This window comes from Protopterus annectens, chromosome 13.part0 (assembly GCF_019279795.1).
Source record: "Protopterus annectens isolate FY-2018-M chromosome 13.part0, PAN1.0, whole genome shotgun sequence".
NCBI lineage: Eukaryota > Metazoa > Chordata > Ceratodontiformes > Protopteridae > Protopterus > Protopterus annectens.
The window spans coordinates 445,487,576-445,503,397 of record NC_056747.1 but is presented as its reverse complement, the minus strand read 5'-3'; the positions used below and the strand labels follow the sequence as shown (position 1 = coordinate 445,503,397).

Here is a 15,822-nt window from a genome sequence, read left to right as displayed (position 1 = left end):
AAGGCTTGAGTTTGAGTAGCAGAGATTTAATATAGGCAATGGAAACTGGTTTGACTGAGAAAAGGTTGGTGCTGTGTGGTTTTGAAAAGATGGGAGGGGTGGACAGGGTTGCAGTTGGTGCCTGTTCATTTTTGAATATTATCAATGAAGTAGTTGTTGTGAAGGGTGGCAGTTTTTAGTGGGGTGTTATTTTGGAAAGGGGAGGGAGTGGATGGGTTTCCATGATGTAAAATTTTGTTTACAGTAGACCAAAACTTTTGCGGGTTGGATTTTCTGTTGAACTGGGGTGAGTTGTAGAAAGTGTTCCTGCCTCTGTTGATTAGTTTTTTTAGAGAGATTCCCGAGTTGTCTAAGTTAGAAGCAGTGAGTGTGTTTTTGTTTTAACCCATGTTTTCCAGGCACTATCTCTTTTTTGCATAAAGGATATGGTCTCTTTAGATAACCAAGGGGCATAGTTAGCTTTGATTCTGATTCTCCTAGTTGGGGCAAGGAAGTCGAGAATATTTAGAAATATTTGATTAAACTTTAGCACAGCGACACTGAAAGGGAGCTGCCTGAGGAATGACCAGTTGATAAGTGATAGTAAGGAGTTGAACGTTTCAGGGTTAAAATTTAAATCTATGAAGTCTCTGTAAAGTATGTGGTTTTGGTGCTTGGAGTATGTGTCTTTGGATATGGGTGGGAAGATGGTCACTCAAGCTATCTGGTAAGGGAGTTGTGGTAGAGAGAGGGGATGTTAGTCAGGATCGGGTGAGTATGTGAGGTTTTATGTATGCGTGTAGGTGATGTAACTAATTGGTGGGAACCAAGTAGGTTGATGCTGAGTTGTGAGGAGTCAGTTGCGAGTTTGGACCAGTCTATAGTGACATAACGAAGGATTATGGTTTCATAAGTTATACTGAGGGAGAACCAAGACAGAATATGCTCAAGGCTGGAGATATTACCTGGTGGGATGTATAAGGAGGCTATGGCAAATTTCTTATTTGAGTTTAGATAGCAGTTTAAGATAAGTAGTTTGGCAGGGTGGAAGTTTGGAACATGGATGGTTAGAGGTGAGAGGTTAAATTGATCATAAGAGAGAATGGCAACTCCTCCACCTTTCTTTGTGTTTCTATCACAGTGGAAGATGTTATATCTAGGTGGTAATATTGCTATATTGGGGATAGTAGGTTTTAGCCAGGTTTCAGATAGAGTAAGAATATGTGGGAGGTGTGGGCAATCCAGGCATGAAGTTCAGTGGTTTTGTTGACAATGCTTTGGGCATTTAGAGAGTAGATAGAGATGCTTTTGGGTGGAAAATAGCAGGACTGGGAGGGAGAGTAAGGGGGGGTTTGAAGTGGAGAGGGGAAAGTGGAGGATGAAGGTGGGTTGCATGAGAAGATGAAGAAGTTGGGCCAGGGTTTGGGTGGATGTCACCAAACAGAAGTAAGATAAATACTGGTATTTATGGTTTTGTGAGAGTGGTGGTGGTAGGTGATGATGGCCTTCAATTTTGGTTTTGTGTGATTGGATGTATACTGTAGTAACTTATGTTTAAAAAGGCAAGTACAAGTGAAGCTATAAAGAGAAGGCGAAATGGAGGAGTGGTTAATGTGTTTATGGGCTAGGTCGATAAGGGTTGTGGGAGATGTAGTTGGGTAAGACAGCTGTATATGATATGAGGGGTAGAGACAGTGAAAAGGATAAGTAGGGGGAAGTTAGAAATGTGTGAATAGTGATGTGAAACACTATGGTAAGAGAGCCCTGGAGTATTGGATAGGGTGGGCTGAGGGAGTGGCTAAGTGAAGGAGTAGTCTCAATTTCACTGGTGGGTGATAGGTGTGGCAGAAATGAGTAGGAGGAGTGATTATGAAGAGGAAGTAGCAGATGATAGGAATGTGGAGAAGGATGGGGTGTGGTGGAAGAAAGTATAAATCTAAGGAGGTGGAGGGTGGGAATGGGGGTAGGGTAGGGGAGCGGAGTAAGCCCGAGCAGATAGAGGGTGAAACGGAGCAGGCTAGCCCAGGTGGTCAAGGTGAGTGGATGGTCTAGAAACAATCAGTATGGACTATACTAGGAGGGTATAGTCCCAAGCTTAAGGGTTGGTGCAAGTGGGGTAGGGAGAGTGGAACCAGAGAGTTCAAGCACCTACGCCCAATGTGCAGTAGACAAGGCAGACACACTGTTGCTGAAAGTGAGGTGTTACACTATAAAGTACTAGAGTCGGGGTAGATGTGGAGTGGGTCAGTGAGGTGAGTAGATTAACTTTTAGTTATGTACTCACCATAACTTCAGATGTTTGGGATCCATCTCGCCTACATTCTGAATGATGGGTTCGGAGCCGATCCCTCGGCTCCGACTCGGCACGCTTATGCCAAAGAGCGAAGTCTCTTATTGGCTGAGCTTACTATATCCCAGGATGCACCACCACCAGTCCCCCAGATCTAGTTTGTCCGCATACATGCACACATGCATACCCTGCTTATATAACATCGTCAGATGAAACAAGATAAAAACAGTGGATCTCAAAACCGTTCAATCTCTTCTGATCTGCAAGGCAGGGGAAGGAGGTGGGTATCAGGAATGGTGAGATGGATCCCAAACATCTGAAGTTATGGTGAGTACATAACTAAAAGATGTTATGTGATCCTATCTCGCCTACATTCTGAATGATGGGGCAGCGTGCCTAGCACCTGAATCCTGGGTGGCTCACTGGAAAACACTCCTGAGTACCGTGGAACCAAATGATGCTCGTCCTTTAGATGCCACATCCAATTTGTAGTGGGAAATGAAAGTGTGCGGGTTAGACCAAGTAGCCGCAGCACAAATTTCCGATATAGCGAGCTTGGAATGAAAAGCTATAGAAGTAGCCATAGCTCTGGTAGAATGAGCTTTGATAGATGATGCAAGTTGTTTATTCTAAGAAGAGTAGGCCTGAGTTATGCAATCTCTGATCCATTTTGAGATTGTAGCTTTTGTGATGGTTTGGCCCAATTTATTATCTGAGAAGGACACAAACAACTGGTCTGACTTACGAAGTTGCTGAGTCCTGTCTAAATAGAAGCGAATTGCCTGTGAACATCCAATTTATGGAGAGTGTATTCTGCTTCATTAGAGAATTTTGGAAAGAAAACTGGTAGCTCTAGAGATTGTTGAAGACAGAAACTAGAACAGACTTTTGGGACAAAGGATGGATTAGGCCTAAGTGATACTCTATCCTTGTGGAAAATCAAGCACGGTGGTTTAATAGACAGGGCTTGAAGCTCTGAGACTCTTCTTGCAGAGGTAATAGCCACTAAGAATGCCGTTTTCCAAGACAGATATTTTAATTGCATGTAGCAGCCGGTTCAAAAGGGGAGATGTTAATGCACGAAGCACCAAATCAAGATCCCAATGGAGGTGCAGGATGAAACACTGGTGGTCTTAACAAACTGGCACCTTTAATGAGCGTTTGCATAGTCTGCTGCTCATCAAAGGAGGATCCGTGGATTCATGGAATTTAGATATAGCAGCTAATTGGACTTTAATAGTTGAGACAGAAGATCCCTGATTAAACAGGGATGTTAAGAATTTCAAAACCTCTGGGACAGGAGCAGTGATAGGGTCTAAGCCCTTGAGTTGAGCCCAGATAGCAAACCTCTTCCACTTACTGAGGTACAATTTGTTAGTGGTGGGTTTGTGGGTCAAGATAAAATGTGAACAACTTCCGGTCTAGTGTGTGCCTTCTAACTAAAGTTGGAAGTGGAGGAACCAAGCTGTTAATCTTAGAGATTGAAGGGACTGATGCCAATGTCCCGACTGATGGATTAGCAACCGGGATCAGGTCTAAGGTCCACGGATCGTCCACTGCATGCTTTTTCAGGTAAGGAAACCATATCTGACGAGGCCAGTATGGGGCAATCAGAATCATTGAAGACCCCAGTTGAGAAGCTTTTGAATAACTTTTGGAATGAGTGGAATTGGGGGAAAGGCATAAAGTAGCCCTGTTGGCCAAGGTTGTGCTAGAGCATCCATGGCTGGTCCTCCCTGATGTGGAATCAAGGAGAAGAACCTCTGGCACTTGGTGTTTTGTGGAGTTGCAAATAGGTCGCAGCCTCTCGTCCCCGATCTGTTGAAAACCTGGGCTGCTACTGTGCAGTTTAGAGACCATTCGTGAGGAGAGAGAATTGTCCTGCTTAATTTGTCCGCCAATATATTTGACTTTCCGGGATGTGGGTCGCTACCAAGAAGCGGTTGGTAGCTACCGCCCATTCCCACACTCTCATGGCCTCTCTGCAAAGGGGGTACGATCTGGTCCCACCTTGTTTGTTCAGATACCAAACCACCGACATGTTGTCTGTGTGGATGGCGATGATGCCCTGGGGAAGAAACTTGTGTAAGGCCTGTAGAGACAGAAGTACAGCCCTCATCTCCAACACGTTGATGTGGAGAAGAGCTTCGTCCGGAAGCCAGGAGCCCTGAACTAGCCTGCCCAGACAATGCCCCCCCCACCCTATCTGGGAGGCATCTGTCGTCAGGGTAACCACTGGAGGGGGGAGAACAAAGGGTTTTCCCTGATCCAAGTTGGATGTCTGAAGCCACCAGCGAAGGTCCCTTTTGCATATTTCCGTAATCATGATATGATGATTGAGGGGAAGATCCTGAAAGGACCATTGAGTTGACAACAGCCACTGAAGAATCCTCATGTGTAATCTTGCTAGAGGAACTAAAAGAACCGTGGCAGACATTGAGCCTAAAACCTGTAGGACCATCCTGGCTGGGGCTTTGGATCTCGAGATTAGAGCTTGAACTTGGCCCTGTAAAGTTCGGATCCTTTCGCAGGAAGAAATACGCGCATCAATCTTGAGTCTATCTCTGCTCCTATAAACTTTATGCGTTGAGAGGGCAGCAAGACAGACTTTGACCAATTGAATGTAATCCCTAGGGAAACCCCCAGGGAGATGGTGGCTTTGAGGTTGTCCATTAGTAGATGCCTGGTGGTGGCAGTCAGGAGCCAGTCGTCGAGATAGGGAAACACTTGGAATCCAAGACTTCTCAGGTGAGCCGTCACTACTGCCAAACACTTGGTGAACACCCTGGGGGCTGTGGTGAGACCAAAGGGCAGAGCACAAAATTGGTAATGACTGACTCCCAGGCTGAAGCGCAGATACCTTCTGGACGCCTGATGTATTGGTATGTGATAGTAGGCGTCCTTGAGGTCTATGGAGCACATCCAAACATCCTTCTCCAACAACGGGAGAATGGATTGTAACGTGACCATTCGAATTTGGATTTCGTGGACGGATTGGTTCAGTCTGCTGAGATCCAATATTGGTCTCAGGTCCCCTGTCTTTTGGCACTAAAAGAACCTGGAGTAATTTCCTGATCCGATCTGGTCTGTGGGGACCGGTTGGATGACTCCTTTTTCTAGCAGCTTTAAAGCTTCTGCGGCTGCTATTTCCCTTTGACTGGGTGGAGGGTCCGGGATTCTCTTGGGACGGTGGGGTGAGTATTTGAATGGGATGGAGTAACCTCCGGCAATGATCGAAGCACCCATCTGTCCTGAGTGATTGACTCCCAGGCATTTAGGTGCTTGGCGAACGACACCCGACTGGCTCGAGCAGCACAGCCGGGCAATCCCTCATGACGTGTGGGAGGCTGAAGAGCCACGAAAGGACTCATGGTCTCCAGAATTGCGGGCCCTCTGCCGCCTCTGGGACGGCGTCTCCTGAAAAATTTCCCGCCCTCTGCCTCTGGACGGGAATCTTCCTGCTGTTGGGAGAAAACTTGCGAGATTTTCGAACCACATTTTCCCTCCTTTAGCCTTGGGGTAAGGCCGAAGGGAGTGGAATAACGGCACCTCACGGCAGATAAAGTTTTTCCCTCCTGCTCACAGCGGTAAGGGTGTCTTTCACCTTGGGTCCAAACAAAGAGGACCCATCAAAGGGAGCGTCGGCGAAGGAAGACTTGAAGGCCTCCAAGAACTGACACAAGCGGAGCCAGGCTTGTCTAATGAGAGCCACGCCTGTGCCTGCCGCTCTACCCGCCCCTTCGCCGCATAGAAATAAGCCTCATGGACGAAGTTAGAAATTGACGTAAGGATAGCCAACTGAGAGCTAACGGACTGGGCTAGCTGCTCAGGTAGGTTACCGAGAGGGAATCTGACAACTCCTTGACCAGATCCCTCTGAAGCCTTGTAAAATGTGCCAAATAGTTCAGAGACCTTAAGGTAAAGGCCGCTGAAGTCAGGGTGCGCTTCCCGCACCTATCCATACTCCTAGACTCCTTATTAGGAGGATGGATAGACGCTGAAGCCTCTGCCACGCCCTGTTGTGTAGCAGATGCCACCACCATGGCATCTACAGCCACGCCTTTAGTAAGGAACTCCTTCTCGGGGAGCAGATAAGAATTTATTTGGACGAGAAGGGACTGGTTCCACGGTATCTGGATGTTCCCACGCCGACAAACTAAATCCAGAAGCTCGTCAAGGGCGGAGACACCCAGGAGGCGGAGGGCTGAGCCCCAAAGGCCTTGAGGAGCACTGATTCGTCAGCAGAGGGGGTTTGGATATCCAGCCGCCTCGTTGTTTGAGGATCTCTAAGATGTCTGCAAATGAGACATCATCCGAGGCCGACTGGGACCCCTCCGCATCATCCATATCAGTGTCGATGTAATAGACTGGGGAGTCCACGTGCTTCCTCTTGCACGATCTCTTCCTTGGGGGTTCCTCTGAAGACAACTCCAAGAACCCTCAGGAGGAGGGAACCCCACTGGGGTAACCTCAGGCCTCGGGGCTCCGCTGGCCACGGACAGGGAACTGCCAAAGACCCAGTCTCCACGCCCAGGGAAGGTGCTGGTAAAACCGGAGAGATGGCCAAGAGGACTTGGCCAAGGCACTCCTCATGGCCCTGAAAGCCGGACCCCAGAATCCTGGGAGTATCCGGTCTCGGAGCCATGATAGTAGACGGAAGTCCCGCAGCAGCACCGAGAGGGAGGCTCGGAACCGAAAGCATAGGTCCCGAAACATCACCTCGGGTCCAGCCGAAGAAGTCCGCAGACAAACTCGGACCCGAGGCCGGGTTGGAGTAAGGGTCGGAGCCGACCCTGAGATCTCCACCGGCTCCAAGAGCACCTGCTCCGACGGAGCCAAGCAGTCGGAGGAGGAATGGCAATGGGATGGGTCATGGTCATCGGCTCGAAGCCAACTGGGTCGGAACCGAAACAAATTTTTGGAAGACTGGGGACTGGAACAGTCTTTGGAGCACCCTGTCTATATCAGAATCCGACATTCTCAAGACCGAGAGGAAACAGAACGGGTTCGAGAAGACCTCTCCCTCGGCCCCAAGGGACTAGGGGACCGGCTCGGCGACTCGATGAGAATCGGCGCCGAGGGAATACTCACACCAGATTCCATCGGTGCGAGATAGACTTCGGCGCCGAGGAGGAAGTGTCTGAGCGGCGACCCTTGTCGGCTCCGAGAGCAGTGGAGCCGACGGTGACCCGCCTCGATGCCCCAGCCATCGGCTCAAGCCAGAGGAGTCGATACTGGTGGCATCGAGGCAGACCGTTCACCTCGGCTCCAAGTCTTTGGAGCCGGCGGAGAGGCCTGCCTAGGTCTCTTGGCAGTCGGATCCGACGGACTGGTCGGAACCGAAGCCCTTTTCTTTTGGCAGGAGCCGGAGAGGATGCCAAGGCTTCTTCAAAGAGGGTTTAATTAACCCTTAAGAATCAATTTATTTTTCCTCTCCTGGAGGACCCTTGAGGAAAAAGCGTGACATACGCTGCATGACTCCTGCAAGTGCTTTGCCCCTAGACAATATACACAAAGCAAATGATCATCAGTAACAGACATCTTAAAAGCACATTTGAACATTTTTAAAGCCGAAGGCCTAGGGTTTGAGACATAATGTTAAACAACTTCTGACAGGAAATTTAACAACTATAGATTCGCTAGACAAAAACAAGGCTTACAGTAATAGTTTAAAACACAACCTTAGCTGTAATGACCGGGAACTCTAAACCACTAAAGGCTTGAGACCCTGGAAAGTTTACAAAGGTTGACCGGAAAGGCCCTGGATTGTAAGGGGGGCCGAAACAAACTCAACCCAATCACACACAACCAAATTCACAATTCAAACGTACACAAAGGCGATAGCCGTTAAAACAGCTTTTGTGATATAAAAGAGCAAAAAACTGACAGAAAAAGTAGTTAGTAAAAGCTACTCAGCCCAGCCAGCTCGAGACCACGTCTTCGCAGGGAAGCGGCAAACGAGATCTGGGGGACTGGTGGTGGTGCATCCTGGGATATAGTAAGCTCAGCCAATAAGAGACTTCGCTCTTTGGCATAAGCGTGCCGAGTCGGAGCCGAGGGATCGGCTCCGAACCCATCATTCAGAATGTAGGCGAGATAGGATCACATAACATCCTTGTGTTATACTACCATCTAGTGAGCAGTGGGAGGAAATAGTAACACCACGTTAGAGGGGGCAGGGAGGCGAACACTCTTGTGGAGTCCTTAGCGAGTGTGATAGCTTTAGTAGGGTCCAGGGCACAGAAATAAGTACAAAGACTGCAAAACAGCTTCTTTGTATTGGCCAAGTATAAGCACCAGTTAAACAGTAGCAGGGCTCTGTCCACAATTAATTACTAAAATATTCTTTACACATATGTTGCTTAAAAGAGAGCTTCCATCTTTTTTTCTTTGGTACTTGTGGACCTGTAATTAAGTCTTCTGCATTTCTGTGTGGTGCCTTCCAACGACTACCAAAACGAAGTCTGATTGGAGCGGGGCAGACCGGCACACATTCCGGTTATGGTGCAGCTGGAAGAGAAGACAGAAAAACACAAATACAAAATGTAAGCCAGTTGCATAGGGAGAAGTAAAGCAGCTGTAGTGAGGGAAAAGGGACTATAAGGTGGATTCAGGTTGAAATTGTGTGTGTGAGGGACTGCTAAAACACCAGGACTAGACGGGAGAAAACGAAAAAGGAATAATAGGATAATGTAAATGAACTGCAGCTTATCAGTATGAATTATAACAGGAGGGTATTCTAGTCCCAGTACCTAACTATGAACCCATTGTGCAATATTTTATATGCCTAGCTTCTGTTCTAGATTTCAATTAAAAACTCAGCCTGTTCCAAGTCTTTCATTTAGGATTCCCCATCCCTTTCTCTTTGTCTATACACAGACATCTATCCCTGATAGGGAAGGCAATCACTAGCCTGCAATCCAAGTGTCTTCTTGGCCTGTTCCATTCTATTACCTTTCCTTCTCCAATTATTTTCCCCACTATTCTGCTTCCCTTGTCATCTTCCTCCAGTAAATTCCAGTCCCCTCTTTCCTATTCTCTATACCCCTACCTAATTGTAGGCATCCCCATTGGCAGAACCTGCTTTCACCATTCCCATGTTGGCTTAGTTTTTAGTATACTTTATGCTACTTTATGAATATAATATTCTGTACGACTGCTATTCTCCTTAGCGAAGGCTCTGCAGACAAAATCTCACACTTTCCTTATTTCTTGAAGTATCCCCTTACTTCATCATTATCCCTTTTCTACTCTGAAGTATAGTTTTCTACTTGTGTTACATATAAAAGCGTCAACTGTATAGCTCTAAAATATCCCTTCAAATCAGGTAATCCTAACCTAATTGTTCTATTGGGAAGAACAACTTATCTCACTTACCTTCTTCCCCCCCCAAATAAAATCCTTCAACTCTTTACTATCTACCATTTCATCTATGGTTTGTAAAAATATGCCTGACCTGTGTATAAAACTAAAGGACTAAAAACATTTTACTGCATGTATCTTTGCTACCCATGTCCAATGGCAATCCACTTTCCTAGCTTTTACATTCGCTTTTTAGTCTTTTCCCACATATCCTTAGCTGCCATAATCAGATCCTTTTTAATCTATACTTGTAAATACTTAATTTTATCTTGCCCCCATAAATATGGGTATTGCTGGACGAATTCATGTGTGGGGTACATAGTTTACAACTATAACTATAGCCTTTACTATCTTAATCCTAATCCGTTTTTTTAATAAATAAAACTTAACTACCTCAGAATATCCCACGGTACAGAGATATTTTGTACCTGATGGAGTGAGAAAAATGCATCTGCAAATAAAGCCAACTTTTCATGAACACCATGCCAATCAAATCCTTGAATTTCTGAGTCCCTTATTTTCTTTGCCGATGGTTCAAAATATAATGCAAATAAAGAGAAAAGGAGATATCCCTGCTTGGTTTCTCTGTTCAGACAACCTGTCAAACAGGAACCCTCCACACTTTGATTTTTGCCTCCGATCCTTCTCATGTCCTTCTAATTAACATTATCATTTTATCAGGAAATGTAAATGCTTCCATTACCCTACTCAAAATCCCAGCTCACTCTGCTGAATGCTTTGTCTGCATAGAAGTCCACCACGAACAGCTGCATTTTCTTACATTCTGCTTCACTCTGGATCATTATTGCTCTGTTAATGCTGTCAAATGTTTGCCTCCCCTCCACAAAACCACACTGGTCCATATCAATTTTGTCATCACCTTTGCCATTCTTTTAGCCATTATAAGGATAAAGATCCGGATAACTCAATTTCAACTACACATTCCTTAAATTCATCTCTTTTTAACAGGCAGGTGGTGAAGTCGCCATGTTTCATCTTTACTATGATAAAAATGCAGGCTAATGAAATATTTATTGGAGAATATCTGAAAAAGTTATTGAAAGCCAAAGTTTTCCTTTGAAATGTACATTTCTGGTCAAGTCTAGCCCAGTTATTGCTCCATGCGGAGCAATATGCGAATTCTCTCCAGATTCTTACTACTGAATTCAAACTTTTATACCAAATATTTTTATAAATTTTCTTCAGAAATCTACCCTCTTTTGTTATAGTTTCCCTTCTAGGTCCCCCTGATATATTCCTGATTGATTCAAATCAAATTCCAGTCCACACCTACAAGTAATATTCCCTAGTGAAACCCAGATTATTTCTCCCAAAATGTTTAAGCCCAAAAATAGTTTGAAATGGAATATAAATACATGCCAGCATAATCCTCATACCTTGCCAGTATCCCCTTACTACTACAAATCTACAGTTATCTTTTTCCCTCTTTTATCAATAATGGAGCTCCTTTAGCAATTGAAGTACTCACCTTGTCCATTGTCCTAAATATTCTGCAGAACATCAGTCTTGAAATCCTCTATCAAATTCACATGTTCAGTGCTTTCCAAATATGTCTCCTGTAGCATTACTATTTGAACTCTGCATTTAAGAATTCTTTCCTTTTTTTTTCTATACCTGTGAGACCATTCACACTCCAAGATAATATGGAAAGCATCACCATTATGTTAAGACGTTATTCCCACCCATTATATATGGCAGCTTTTTTAAAGGTCTGTTTTCAGCATTTGTGATACAAGCCCCTATTAATGTTTGGCAGATTAAGCCTTCATGCATTTATCAACACTGGAACTTGTGTTACATTTTACAAGACTTTTTGTTTAAAAAACCCTCTAAAAAACCCAATAACCTGTTAATATGAACACACAACTATACACATCTTCAAATGTCATTCAACCTTCCTATTAGGAACATCTGTACTAAATGGCTGCTAACACAGACCCCCATTTAACCTGAAATTGAGATTAACCAAGATGCACGTTATTGCCTGTGCTTCTACTTACACTAAATTTTGTCTTATCTTTATCCCCCCTACCCACATGTGAAAACTACTTGAATACTTTCAGAAATCATTAACTTTTAGACTTGAAGAAACCCACTGCTCTTTTAATGCCCTATTATCAGCTGGTTTCCATGGAAAAGAGAAAAAATAGTAATACATCTTTCAGCTTGCAGCAGAAGACTAAAGGAAAACTTTTCATTATATCTGATGTTCTCATATCTGTTCGCACTTAAAATTTATTAGGTTAAGTCATGGGTCTTAATCCAGAAATTTACCTTTGCAAAGTTAAGACAGCATATCAGCACTACATATATTATGACCTGTGTACTTTTACACCCCACCCCTACTTCAAAAGCCCAAGATTACACCCTATTAACATGCTTTTCTTCTGTTTTTGTACTGCAAAGCATACATTTTTAATACCAAAAAAAGACAGAAGATGAAGACAAAAAAAAAGTATGTTTACTTTAACTTTATCACATGCAACTAAAATACTTTAAAATTTATATTGTCAAAGGTTCCATAGCAATATTGTTAAAGAAATTGTTTTAGTTGCCCTTTTCCTTCTTCACCTCCCAGAGTCCTTCCAAATGTTAAATGAGATGAAGTGAGGCAAATACCTTTCAGCTCCTCACAAATTTAACAAAGTCAACGAAAGTTCACACTCCACTTATTTTACAGCCATATTTCACAAAGACTGATGCTTTGCAGACTCTATTTATTCACTAATTTCTGTGTTATCTTCTTGTCGTTTATTATAGAAGAATGACAAGCAGAATCTCTTTCTGCTTGATGGCTCATTTTTGGACAAACTTTTGCATTTCCTCCTTAGACTGTTCTGCATAAAAAAATTACTGATCCTCCAGGAAAACATATTCTGAAGGTAGCTGGATACAGCAGCTAAACATTCCCATATTACTGGAATACACGTGTTTATTCACTGTACACCAAGCAGTTTTCCACAAACTCTGTCTCCAACGTCTAAGAATTTCCCCTTTTACCATAGATTTGTCAGAATCAATTCTTTCTGATAGGTTAGGATCTTTACTAATAAATTCTTGTCTGCTTTCTCATGGTCAAATTTGGATCATATAAATGGTGTACCCTTTCAACTAACAGTTCCTGCTATGGAATACCAGTCCAGTTGCTTATTTGCGCCTTCATAAAATTAATACAGTCTGTTCTTTCTAGTTTCTCCAATATAGCAGAAAATCTCAGATTTTCCCTACGTGCTCCGTCCTCAAATTCTACCATTCAGAGATTTTTTTTCTTGAGCAGTGTCACACTCAAGCAGCCTTTTCTTCATTTCAACCTCTGACTTTTGCAGATTTATTGGCTCATCTGACCATCTATTTAAAAAGCTTCTTCCATTTTCCCAGCTTTTTTGTTATTTGCGGTTGATATACTCCTTCAGGGTTTCATTTATTGTATCTGCTCTGCACACATTTCACTTACTCTTTCCTCTAGCTTACTGGAAGCCATGTCTTACACCAAAGCTGGAGCTTGAGCTGCTTTTTTTTTTTTTTTTTTAGCTAAACAGCTGCAGGATTTTTTACCCAAGTCAGTGTTTTCTTTACACATTTTCTAGTTGATTTTCTTTGACTCTTAGCTTCTTCTTTGCAGGCATCCAAGGCAGTGTACTTACTAGCCAATACCTGAATCTTCCTCAAATTGACAATATCACTGGTGGTTATTTCTCAATTTCGTTGACTTTGTTAAATTTGTGAGGAGCTGAAAGGTATTTGCCTCACTTCATCTCAATTAACATTTGGAAGGACTCTGGGAGGTGAAGAAGGAAAGGGGTAACTAAAACAATTTCTGTTATCACATTGGAGAGCTGAAGTTAATTGTTGATCAGTGTGCTGCCATTTTGGAAGTACCAAAAGTGGTCTAGCTCTTATCACAGTTTGGTTCAGCTTCACAAAACTAAGTCTTGTTCGAATAAATTTTCAGAACAGATTTAAAAGTGGATCACATTAACTACAGCAGAAAAATCTCAGTATTGTATGTAAACCAAACATCTTTAGCATCACTATTACAAAAAACCCTGACGAAAATAAAAGGAAACAAAAAGCAAAAACAGAATTTTTATTATTATTTAAGTACAGGGAAAGCTTTACTAAGACAAAGCCAACTGCAGAAGAGGTCTGATCACTTCACAGTATACATTACCTTTGTAAATTGTAAACTGTTAAATATTCAGGAGTACAATGAAAACAAGTTTTGATCATCACTCCGCAAATCACATCATACATACAATAATGCCAAAACAAATTAATAGTTGAAAGACTGCTTAAAAGTATTATGACTTTGGGAAACAAAACACATTTTAGAGAAAGAAAACAGAAGTGCTTAAGCTCTGTATGAAAAAACAGTAGGCACAAGTCATGGAAAACTACAGTCAAGCTTTGAAGAAAATTACACTGGGAGTATGGTGCATAAAAGACTTTGCTGATGAAGTTTTTGGGGTGGCTGAAATAAGACAGGGAGAGCAACTAATACATATTAAGGACAGCCTCACCTTACACATCAAGGGAAAGGTTAGCAGAAAGGGGAGAAGGGCAGTGACTTCAAAGAAAAAGAGAAAAGGAAGAGTGTAAGTTCAGGAGAACAGCTCAGCCTAACAAATGAGAAACTTCAAGGAGTGTCTCTTTGTAATACTTTTACAAACAATATACCTATCAAAGTTCTGAGTATGGTACAGGACAGTGAAGCTAGAAACACACTCAAAACGCAGATTGCAAAGATAGAATCCACATTTTTATTACTCTTACAAATTAGGGTGGCCAGCATTCAGCGCAATAGTTCAGTCTGTGCTTCCAAGCTAGTTCAGTTTTGACTTTTCCCCACTGTGTGAAGCTAATTTATTCTTCTCTCATCTGCATGGAATCTCCCAAGTGTTAACCTTTCTTCTCACCTTCCTGCTGACAAGCTGGTTGACTGGCTAAAGAGATTGTCCATAAATATGAATTTACTCTTAGCATCATAGCCAGTTCATTTATCCAAGCAAATAAAATAAGTTAAAGGGATTATGGACCAAAATTACAAATTTGTGGCCACTATATAACCCAAGAGCAGACTGGCTACAACCAGACACTTCAGTGTGAAATTCTATAAACAAGTGAATGTAATGTTGGTAACACTGCACAATGTTGCCACCATCAAAAGGAAAAGACTGCAATTATTTACTATTCGCTTATTGGGTAAACTGGAAGGAGACTGCAGTACCCAAAGAAAAATACATGCAGACATGGGAGAACATGCAAACTCCAGAATATCTGGTGGTCAAGAGAGGACCTTAGACCTTACAGGTCTGAGGCAGAGATCTTGCTGCTGGGGTGCAAAATTCAATGGGGAGGAGGGTAAAATTTCATCTGCAAGACTATTTGGTTCATGCAAAGCTGAAAACTGCTCGTAGTGGATTAGATCATGTAATTAAAGCACAAAAACTCTAAAATGGTATTTAAATGACCCAAGTACTTTTTAAAGGCAAGTCAAAAATGTAATAGTTCTTTGGACTAATTCTACTTCACAATAGTTTTCATTTATATGTGCGCTGTGTAGTAACCCTTCGCTTTAACTTGTATGACTACTTCTCACAGACTTTCTGGAAGTTAAACTTCATAAAGCAATAACCATACTTTAACCGTGCAGTTCACTATAATAGTCATTTATTCATTTTAATTAAATGAATCAAGGCTAAATAATCACAGTGTATACCTGACCATGTCACAAAAGCACAGACATTTGTCTCTGGATTACTAGGCTTGGAGGCATCAGACACAAAAGCTATATTTTTCTCCTGCTGTAAATGTCGAATCCAGCGAGAGAACTGGGACAAGCAGATCATCAGTGGGACTCCAGCATCAACTTGACTCTAGGAAAGAGAAGCATGTAAATGAACACTTGAGTTTGGGTTGCTCCTTTAAATTACAATGCAACACACAACCTAAAATTCAGTACATGAAACAGTGTACTGAACGACATGTGATCCATTTTGTGATGACCTTATAAAAAGAGGAGGAATTTTCTGTGATCCCCAAATTAGTTCAGATATAAAAAAATCTTTCATTTTAAGACTCTAGAAGTTATGAACAGCAAAAAAGGAGGTGAAGACTTTGGAACTTAAGTCCACAAAATCAGTTTATTAACCGCTTTCGTCCTTGGTACA

At 42.8% G+C, this 15,822-nt stretch overlaps 1 protein-coding gene across 1 annotated transcript in view; it reads right to left on the bottom strand.

The window, feature by feature from the left end:
• The window catches only part of LOC122787396 (ERI1 exoribonuclease 2-like), a 149,808-nt gene that overhangs the window by 132,401 nt on the left and 1,585 nt on the right, over positions 1-15,822 (bottom strand). Inside the window, exon 2 of the mRNA XM_044054091.1 lies at positions 15,372-15,528. Coding sequence (XP_043910026.1) covers positions 15,372-15,501 — 130 coding nt within the window. The 5' untranslated portion in view covers positions 15,502-15,528. The remainder of the gene's footprint in view (positions 1-15,371; positions 15,529-15,822) is intronic.